The 10822-nt window shown below is 44.6% G+C and overlaps 1 protein-coding gene across 1 annotated transcript in view; it reads left to right on the top strand.

Moving 5' to 3' along the window:
• The window catches only part of IRS4 (insulin receptor substrate 4), a 3606-nt gene extending 467 nt beyond the window's left edge, over window positions 1-3139 (top strand). Inside the window, exon 2 of the mRNA XM_029929684.1 lies at window positions 2-3139. Coding sequence (XP_029785544.1) covers window positions 2-3139 — 3138 coding nt within the window. The remainder of the gene's footprint in view (window position 1) is intronic.
• Window positions 3140-10822: the final 7683 nt, after the last annotated feature.

The raw sequence follows: 10822 nt of genomic DNA, 5'->3' as shown, positions 1-10822 counted from the left end.
GCCCGGCGCGCGTCCGGATGGAGAGCCGGCCGCGCTGGCGGCTGCAGCGGCGGCGGAGCCACCCTTCTACAAAGATGTGTGGCAGGTAATAGTCAAACGCAGGGGGCTGGGGCACAGAAAAGAGCTGAGCGGCGTGTTCCGGCTCTGTCTTACCGACGAAGAGGTTGTCTTTGTGAGGTTGAACACCGAAGTGGCCAGCGTGGTCGTCCAGCTCCTGAGCATCCGTCGCTGCGGGCACTCGGAGCAGTATTTCTTCTTGGAGGTCGGTAGGTCCACCGTCATCGGCCCGGGGGAGCTCTGGATGCAGGTCGATGACTGCGTGGTGGCCCAAAACATGCACGAGCTGTTTCTGGAGAAGATGAGAGCCCTGTGTGCAGACGAATACAGAGCCCACTGCCGCAGCTCCAGCATCAGCACCGGCACCCACCTGTTAACCCTGCTGTCCGCTAGGAGGCACCTGGACATGCCGCTGGAGCCCGGCGGCTGGCTGAGAAGGTCCCGCTTTGAGCAGTTTCGCCAGCTCGGGGCCATCGGTGACGGAGAAGATGAGAGGCTCCTCACCAGGCGCTGCATAACCCCCAGCGAGCCCGTGCCCCTCTCCAGGCGAGGAAGACTGCACCTGCCCAGAGCGCGGAGGTCCAGGAGAGCGATTTCAGTGCCAGCCAGCTTTTTCCGCCGCTTAACAGCCAGCCCGGTGCGTGTCCCGCATCCCACAGAAGCCCCCAACCATGGAGCTTGCCCGTCTTCTGAAGCCCCTGGCTCTGGCAACTCTGGGGAAGAAGACAATCCTCAGGGCGAGCAGGATCAGGAAGGAAATGAAGGTGACTACATGCCCATGAACAACTGGGGCTCAGGAAACGGCCGGGGTTCCGGAGGCGGCCAGGGCTCCAGTGGCCAAGGCTCCAGTGGCCACAGTTCAGGAGGAAGCCAGTACTCAGGTGGGGAGCAGGGCTCTGGAGGTGGCCAGGGCTCCAGCAGTGGCCAGGGCTCAGGGGGCCAGGGGGCAGGAGGAAACCAGCATTCAGGCGATGGCCAGGGCACTGCGGGTGGACATGGCTCAGGCCGTGGCCAGGGAGCTGGCGGTGGACATGGCTCGGGCAGTGGGCGGGGGCCTGGAGATGGCCGCGGCTCAGGCAGTGGCAAAGGCCCGGGAGGTAGGAAGACACCCGATGGCAGTGGTAAACGTGGAAAATCTCTGAAGAAAAGATCCTACTTTGGCAAATTAACTCAAAGCAAGCAGGAGCAAATGCTACCACCTCCACCTCCTCCACCTCCACCCACTCCAGCTGGAGCAACTGGTGGTAAAGGGAAGTCTGGGGGAAGGTTCCGACTCTATTTTTGTGCCGACAGAGGAGCCCCAAAAGAACGTAAAGAAGTCAAAGAGGCAGAGACCCCGCAAGGTGCAGCTTGGGGGCCCCACAGAGCCAGAGCTTTTGATGAAGACGAGGATGACCCATACGTGCCAATGAGGCCAGGGGTAGCCAACCCTCTGGCAAGCTCCAGCGATTATATGCCAATGGCGCCTCAAAACTTCTCTGCTTCAAAACGCCACTCTCGATCACCTTTTGAAGATTCAAGAGGGTACATGATGATGTTTCCCAGAGTGAGCCCAGCACCTGCCCCAAGTCCTCCAAAAGAGCCCGATCCTGATAAGGAGGACGAGGCAAAGGACAATGACAATGACAGCGACAGCGACAGCGACTATATGTTTATGGCTCCCGGAGCTGGTGCAATTCCAAAAAAACCCCCAAACCCTCAGGGTGGTTCTTCCTCTAAAAGTTGGAGCTCATACTTTTCTCTGCCAAATCCCTTTCAAGGCTCCCCATTGGGACAGAGTGACCACAGTGAGTATGTACCAATGTTACCTGGAAAATTCCTGGGGAAGGGCCTAGACAAAGATGCCTCATCTAACAAGGGCCCCCAAAATGCAGTTTCAAAGCCTTCAGTTGAGAGGTCGTTCTCAAAGCCTGGAGATGGGGGGGCACCTTCGAAGCCTGCAGATTATGGGCCCCCGAAGAACAAGGCTAAGAGACCTAACTGCCTTTCTTTTATTACAAAAGAAAAGAAAATCATGCCCAAGTCACAAAAGCCCACACGTGAGCAGAAAGAAGCTGACAGCTCTGGTGACTACGTCAACATTGACTTCACTAGGAGAGAGAGCAATATGCCAGCCCCCTTTATACAAGGACTGCCAGGTTCGTGGAGCATCGTTGCTAGTCGCAGACCGTTAGCTTTCTCTGATTATGTGAACGTTGAGTTCAGAGTGCCGTTTCCGAACCCAACACACAGCCTCTCGAGTCTATTAAGGGCTTTTCCTGGTGCCAATCCCTTCATTCTGGAAGGTGCTAGGTGGCCACTTTTGCCTCTTCCTCCCAGTGCTACAGGTGGCAGTGCTACTGAGGAAGAGGGTGATTACATCGAACTGATTTTCAATCCAGCAATGACACCAGCCGTGCCTTTTGCTGACAGTGCCATTCGCTATGATGCTGAAACAGGTCGAATCTATGTGGTCGACCCATTTTCTGAGTGCTGTATGGACATTTCTCTCTCCCCCAGCCGCTGCTCTGAACCACCACCTGTGGCTAGGCTGCTGCAGGAAGAGGAGCTGGAGCGCAGACGCCCGCAAAGCCGTTCGCAAAGTTTCTTTGCTTCCCCCAGAGCCGCTGTCTCGGCTTTTCCCACCGACAGCCTCGACAGAGACCTCTCCACCTCCTTAGCCTCGGCAGCTGCGCCAGCCTTACCCGTGGGCCGGGCTGTAGCCGCAGCCTCCGCCCTCGCCGCGGCCCCGGGCATCTGTGCGGCCGCCAGGGGCTTGGAAGCAGCCGCTGGACTTGACTCCGCCTCCGTCCGCTGGCTCCGACCTGTTGCTAGTGCTGCTGCCGCTGAAGCGGTAAGGGGGGCCCCAGACGTTGCCCGCGGCTCGAACCCGAGAGCCCCCAACCCAGTTGCAGACCTGGCCCGAGGTGAGAACAGGGCTGCAGCGGCCGCCCCCCCACCGCCACCACCCCGCCGCCGGATGCCGAGTCCCCAGGAGCGGGAGCTAGAGGATTCCGACGACGACGACGACGACACATACGTGAGAATGGACTTTTCCAGATCTGACAACAATAAGTTCGACTCTCCCCACAGAGGTTGGTAACTTTAGAATTCATTTACCCAAGTTAATGGTTATTGCCTAAAGAATCAGTGTCTCTGGTGTTAGGAAAAAGGGAGTTAATATTTCATTAACTGGTGCCTACTTAGAAGGAAAAGTAGAATTCAGTTTTCAGTATTCGTGCAGTGCCTTGTGATCTTTGCAAAAATTTTTAATTTTTGATCCAATTATACTTTTCTTTATTTGGAAACAACCGATTGTCGATTGTCGTTTAGGCATGGGTTCCATTCTTTTAGGAGTAATTAAAAGCTTCAGGATATATATTTAGCATGAGGATGCTTTCAAAATCCTTCCCTAACACTTAATGATTTTTGCAAGCAAGATACCATAAGTTGGATCCCATCAACTCATTTTCAAATCAACAAGTAAAAGCTACTTTTCTACAAATGCCCATATTTGATTACAAGAAGTTTAATAAGAGCACAGAATATTGAGCAGTGAAAACCAGCTGTGACATTTAGGGGAGGTAGACCTTCTCCTTTGAAAGTTTAAAAAAAGCAGTCATTGTGACTTTTTTTAAAAGTGGTCATTGTTACTAAGCTATTTTGCTGTGATTTACCAAGAAGGTTAAATCTCCACTGTTAGCATGAATGTCTGGAGGGAATAAAATAGAAATAATCTGAAACAGGCGATTAGAAGAAAACAATATTTGGCTCTGGAATGTGTTTCTGTGTTGATGTGTTTTGTTTTTACACAGGATTCATTGGCAGCAACCTTGAGTGTTCCTTTCCTGTCACTCATAGTGACAGGCAAGTCACCTTCGCTGTGCCTCATTTTCTTCATATAACTCTCCCCAAAGAGGGAATTGTGACAACTTGATAATAGGTATAAATATTGTTTGAAAGGGTTAAAAAGCACCAAAAACATCTAATTGGTATGTCTTCTGGGAAATCCAGTAAAGCAAGATAATAAGGCTGGAGGAAGACCTGACCCCAAGGGCAGCATACCCTGGAACAGTGGAAGGTTTTTTAAAGGGTTAGTTTTCCAAAGGAAGAAATAAGGAAGAGTAGGAGCTGTCAAATTTGAAAAGCAGACCTTGAGTAAACTCATGTGTACGTTATGCAATGTTGTTATCAGCATGTCTAGACACATGCTCAAGAAATGATTTTGGAAGATGATGTCTCCATATCCTGTGCCTTCCCTCTTCAGTAGAATGTGCTTATTTCCCAGTAAAGGGAAGAGATGGACCCCAGCAGTTTCCATTCCAGTAGTCACTTTAGTGAAGATTTTTGCTTTGCTTGCTTTGTGGAATGCTTTTGTGATTGGATCTCTGCCCACTGTGCTTGATCAGGCAGAACAAGTCGGGGACTGATTACAACAGTCACCTAACAAGCTCTCTGTTTGGTGCAGGTGTAACCCCTCCCCTTCATCCCCTTGCTTTGGAAAACTTGCCATACAAAAACTCACATTTGTAGCAGGGACACATTAAAGAGCGATCATTAAAACGACAAAAGGTTGCTTTGGCTTGCTAGAGGATTCAGTTCAGATCTCCTTTAAATTGTGAGTCCCGCTCCCGCCAGCCCCCCCACGGTCACCACTACTATCAGACCCATGCATTTAAAATATATCATTCTATTTCCAAGAATTTAATCCATTACAGGCTTTCCAGCAACAGGTCTATTTTATTCTGTAAAGTACATCTGAAGATTGGTCTCAAGCTATGGCTTGAACCTCACTGCTGAAGCTGCCGTTTGTGACATTGATGTAGGTGTGCCTAGCTGCCTGTTTCCCTGTGGTTCTTTGGCGAGGACGAGTGTTCATAGAGGTTTGTCTACTTTTCAGTACTTTCTATTTAAACAGACGTTACAATTAATGAAGACTTGTTCCTGAAATAAACCCTGACTTCCCAAGGATTATCTAGATCCAATTATCATTATTTTAGCTTTAAGTTACTGATGTATAAATATCTTCAAATGACTTTATAGCTGTTTTGCAGATCTGCTGTTCTCTAAAGGTATTGTCCATTGGGGAAATTCCTGACTTTACTGAGTGACTACAGCAAGGAGGCTGTATCTTTGCAGAGAGGAGGGTGCTTAGGTTCAAAGAAGAAACTGAATGTGGAAGCATCTGGGGACCTTAAAGCAGTTTACAAATATAGTTTTAGTTTGTGATTGGAATAACACTGAAGTGAAGTTTCAACTGTTTAAATTGATGATTTAACTTCTTGCAAAAGTAAATTGGTCCTCAGAATGGTTTAGGCATGTAAGTTACTGATATATATATAAAGGAAAGATATATAGAAAGTATTGCAGGAAGCAACTTTGGTTACCATTTTAATGTAAATGGATATGGTAGAATGTTGTCTGTGAAATGCTGAGAACAGGGTAGATAATTCTGATTTTTTTTACTATAAAGCTATAGAATAATTTTCACCCATTTTTAATCTGTCTTCACCTTCATATCTGCATTAAATATATATGTATAATGTATTATATATATGCATCATGTCATAAAAGAAAAAAATCTGCTTGCACAAAGGAACAAAGTCATAGTGTTTATTAGGAGTTTCGTATCTCAAAAGGTAATTTTAATTTATGGCAAGTGCTGAGAGCAGCACCTGGCACATAGTAAGTGTTGTACATGAATTATTATATAACTATTATTATTGTTGTTATTGCTGTTATTATTACCTTTAGAGACACAAAGCTAAATTAAAATTTTCTGTCCTCTAATCCCAATTTTCAGTTAGCTTTTACTTTCATTTAAAATGGTTTGCATGGTTGTTCAGGGCTGGGATCCTTACAGTTGGGATCTGTTTTTAACAAGTGAAATGAAATGAGATTGTAAAGCAGTGTGACAGCTTTGTTCATGTAACACAAAATTAATATATAATCTCACTTACCCACAGTTACATTGCATATAAGAAAGTATGTTAAAGCCATCTGCTCAAGACAATAAGAAACACATAGAAAAAAATGACCTGGGCTTGACTCTTTTTATAAATTAAATAATTTTTAAAGGGCAAAGTCTTCACATTTCAAACACGTGGGCTATCAGTATTAGCATTTGGGAGGAGAATGTAGTTTCTTATTTGGTTCAATCTGACTCGTGACTCATGTATGCATTTTTGCTTTTATTGCAGTATCTGAAGTAGAATTCATCGTTTAAAATGACTTAAGGTGAAAAACAGATTTTTCCTTTTCAGAAATAGGAGGAATAAGGGCAGCTCTAGACGGGGCGAGAGAAGTAATCAGCCAAATTAGTAATGTCATGTTAGCACTTGGTATTAGGAAGCAAAAAAAAAAAAATCCGTAGTGACTACCTTTTGAAATGTTAGACACTGTTACTAACACGAAGGAAGCATAAGCTCTTTTCAGTGCACTACTGCTAAATCCTCTTGCTCTAAATTATAGGTGGTGAGAGCAAATTACTTTTGTTGTATCAGATTTATTTATTACAAATTACTAGAATAAAATCTCCAGTTCGCAGAGATTTTTCAGTCACCATTGATGGGTCACTTATTTTAGGCAACATCTTCCCCCACTCCCTGAAAAAAAAAATTCAACAGTCATTGGGAGTAGAGGTATTTGACCTATAACAATTAAAGAGGACCTCATTCAATTAAGTTCACTAAAGTTGTTGGCAGTCATTACACATTTCATTCATTCTAAGAGTGATGCTCCCAGGGAAAACATTTTGGCCATTAGCAAAATATCTTTAAACAAGGACCAGGACTTTAACTGAGCACAACGGAATATCACATGTGCCTAAAAACACAAACAAGACCTCTTGCTTCCCTTTCCTCCCCCAGATCACCAAACATGAGCCAAGATACTTCCGAGTCATTGGTAGACAGCTGTTTAGGGAACAAACTAGGGCTTTCTTAGAATGACACAAACATCTTGAAGTTGGATTAGATAAGTGTGACCCGTATAAGGAGAAATAAATGCTGCATGTGAGTTAAAAAGGGCTGTTGTTAAATTGTCAACTTGTTGGCTGAGGGCATGTTTAACAGTTGCATATGGACTTATAATTTGCAAAACACATTCGCATTCATTATTTTACTGGGGGACAGTAGATACTGGAACTGAAGTCACCGTTAAGAATTTACCCATGGTCAAGGAGGTAAGTGACAGAGCTGAAAATCAAAAGCATGAATCTGATTTGAAGTCCTTTTCATCATATGTCCAACCTATTATTTTCCTATTGATGAAAGATCATTATATAGGCAAGGATTGAAAAAAATAGAAATTTTCTTGAATTTGGTAGTAGCATTTTTTGGGGAAGTAATTCATTCAGAGTGTTACAGCTGTGAACCATCTGCCAGAGCTTGGGTGATTTTCATCGTGTTGAACTGTTTGCCATGGCTCTTAGAATAAAAGATTTTGACCTGTACTGGAATTGCATCTTTTAAATCTGGCTTGGGGAGTCGTTTGCTAATCTTTACATTCTCCACACAAATGGTATATCTAATTGGATGCCACGGACACATTGAAAGGAATGGAAGCGAGATGAGAGTGCATTCAGTAAACTTCTGTTAAAGGTCATTTCCTTACCTGAGGTTAGACATCTTTGATTTTCCCAATAATCCATCAGCCTTTGCCAGTTACAGCAAAAAGTCTTTTAATTTCATTTGTCTGTATATATTGGATCTGATATTTGAATCTAAACTGTCACAGTGAGCAAAATAGGAAAAAGTGAGACAGGTAGAAGGAAAGGGGTGGTAGAAATAGATGTTCTTCATTTGTTTAAAAAGTGAACTTGCTTTTGGCATTCAGGCAAGTAGATTTTAGAAGTCTTGAAAATCAAATCCTCTTCTTGGGACATAAAAATCCTTGTTTAAAATTAAATTCATTTTCCTTAGCACCATTTTTTGAATGCTTTAAGACTATGTAATAATAGCCCAGACATTTTATTGGCAGTATTGGAAAATAGCTTTTGTGAAATGCTTAATTAAAGCCTGCAGTCAATTGCTTGGTCCTGAGTGGAGCCTAAGAGATGAAAAAGGCTACCTTTTTATAATAATAAAATGAATTCATTACAACACATTTCATTTTCACCACAACTACCCGCTTGCTAATTTAAAAGCTGTTGATAAAATTGCCAAGATAATGTGCTTGGCCCTATAGACTTAAGATAGGTGGTCTAGCCATTCTGCCTTGGTTACTGATTGTGCAGCTACAGATGTTACATTTCCATCTTCTTTTGGAAAGGTCAGCTGAACACTTGAGAAACAGGAATTTTTCAAGAGTTTTTCAAACATAGATGTACATTCTATTATAGATTTGCATTCTTTTAGAGGGTACCTTTTGTAATTTCTGCTTGAGGACGAAATTCCTTGTAGAATTAATGGAAAACATGTATTTAAATGTTGTTAGTGAAATGAGAAAGTTACTATTTTTCCCCATTACTTCCTGACACCCCTTTCACATGGGTTACGGTTGCCTTGGTTTTATGATGTGAGTCTTAGCGTCATGTACCTTTTGCCAAATCTGTGTCCCTGAGTTTAGGAAACCATATCCTTTCCTGGTCTCTCTGTAACTGAAAGGGTGAGGAGCACTCTGGGAGTCCCTCAGGGCCCCGGGATGACTCACTCCCCCAGGTGTTTCTTGTTCCTGTTTCACAGCCTATGTGGGCTTAGCTTGCAGGAAGGGCCTTTCTTTTTTTTTTTTTCCCAAACATTTTTTTTAATGTTTTATTTATTTTTGATACAGAGAGAGACAGAGCATGAGAGGGGGAGGGGCAGAGGGAGAAGGAGACACAGAACCGGAAGCAGGCTCCAGGCTCTGAGCTAGCTGTCAGCACAGAGCCCGACGCGGGGCTCGAACCCACGAACGTGAGATCTGACCTGAGCCAAGCCGGAGGCTTAACCGACTGAGCCACCCAGGCGCCCCAGAAGGGCCTTTCTTAAAGGGCTCCATGTTCTGCAGGCCCAAGGCTGCACTGCCCACTGCCCTGTTACTTGTTGGCACAGAGGTGGCCAGGCCAGTGTTTAAAATTATTTTCATGATTGGATTGACCACAATACATCTGATGCTAGCCAGACCTTCTGGGTTTACTGAATATCCAATTCCTCATAAACTATAGTCACTTTAGCTAGTTTTCACAATTTATTATATGATTTGCCTTTCCATAATTACTCATGTTCTACTTATAGACTTGAACTTCGGAGAGAGTATCAATGAAGTCTATCTCTAAAATCATCTCAGAAGTTATTCCTGGTCACCTGGGCAGCTCAGGTTGAGTGTCCGACTTCGGCTCAGGTCATGATCTTGCAGTTCCTGAGTTCGAGCCCCATGTGGGGCTCTGTGCTGACAGCTCAGAGCCTGGAGCCTGCTTCAGATTCTCTGTCTCCCTCTCTCTCTGCCCCATCCTCTGCTCACACACTCTCTCTCTGTCTCTCAAAAATAAATAAACATTTTATGGGGCGCCTGGGTGGCTCAGTTGGTTAAGCATCTGGCTTCAGCTCAGGTCATGATCTCACCGTTCATGGGTTCGAGCCCCACATCGGGCTCTGTGCTTACGGCTAGCTCAGAGTCTGGAGCCTGCTTCGAATGCTGTGTCTCCCTATCTCTCTGACCATCCCCTGCTCATGCTGCCTCTGTCTGTCTCTCAAAAATAAATAATAAATATTATAAAAAATTTTTAAATAAACATTTTAAAAAATGAAAAAAAGAAAGTTATTCCCATGTGCACCAATGGTGCCCTTAAAAGTCTGACCAATAAATGTGACTTTTAACTCCTGCTTTTTCATAAGTGGTACCTCCAGTTTCAGAGGCATACCAACACCATCCTCACCCCCACAGCCCACCTGCTCCCCACCCCATGAAGGACTCCCTATTGTGGCTGAAGCTCTTATGTAGTTTCCTTTCTACTGCCACCCCGCCCCCAGTCATTCTGTTGGGAGGTAGTGGAGAAACTGACCTGGGGTAAGAATCCTGAAGCTGATCCTCGAATACTTTGTATCCAGATAATCAAGGCTGGATGAGCATATGGAAGTAGTCCGGGATGCTGGTGAAGGGCAGGTGTGCAATAATTGAGCCAACCTTTGAGCAGATGTAGGTTTACAAGTGTCATCAATTTCCCTCAGGGATTCTTTTGACTCTTCTGAACCCAAACTATTGCCACCATGGGAGAAGAGTTTGCTCTTCTGATCTAGGAAGGAGACAATAGTCTGGGACGATCAGTGTTGTAAAGACTAGCAGCAATTAGTGCTAGTTTTCGCCCTCGAGGGACAGCACTTAGATTTTTACCAGTTCCTAGAGAATTACCGTCCTGCATGTTCACAGGGCACAGAGAAGTGTGATGATCTGTTTTTATTGGGGAAAAAAGGAACTATATATTACCCAGAGGCACTGCTAAGCTAAATTATATAATTGTGTTACTGTACATTCATCTTTGGGGTATACGCTTGCATCTCTTTTCGTTTCCTTGCAACTGTTTGCCTTCAAACAGTTGGCTTGGTTGCTCCAGTCTGATCACCACTTGTTTGCAGGGGTAGTATACTGACTAATAAGCAGAATGAGGAATTTTCAGAAGAACATGAAAAACTTTTTTTTGAGTTCTCGGAAAGTTGGAGTTGAAAAGATAACGGAGGCAATGAGATTGGGAAGAGTGGAAAGAGAAAGAATAACTGGATATCTTATTATAGCTTTGGCTTTCTCTGGGCAAGGGAACTATTGCTGCTTAGACTTCAAACTGTATAGAGGCATGTTTATGATTCATATA

The sequence above is a fragment of the Suricata suricatta genome, chromosome X (assembly GCF_006229205.1).
Source record: "Suricata suricatta isolate VVHF042 chromosome X, meerkat_22Aug2017_6uvM2_HiC, whole genome shotgun sequence".
NCBI classification, from domain to species: domain Eukaryota; kingdom Metazoa; phylum Chordata; class Mammalia; order Carnivora; family Herpestidae; genus Suricata; species Suricata suricatta.
The sequence above is the reverse complement of the archived record's forward strand: the minus strand, read 5'-3'. Positions and strand labels throughout refer to the sequence as shown.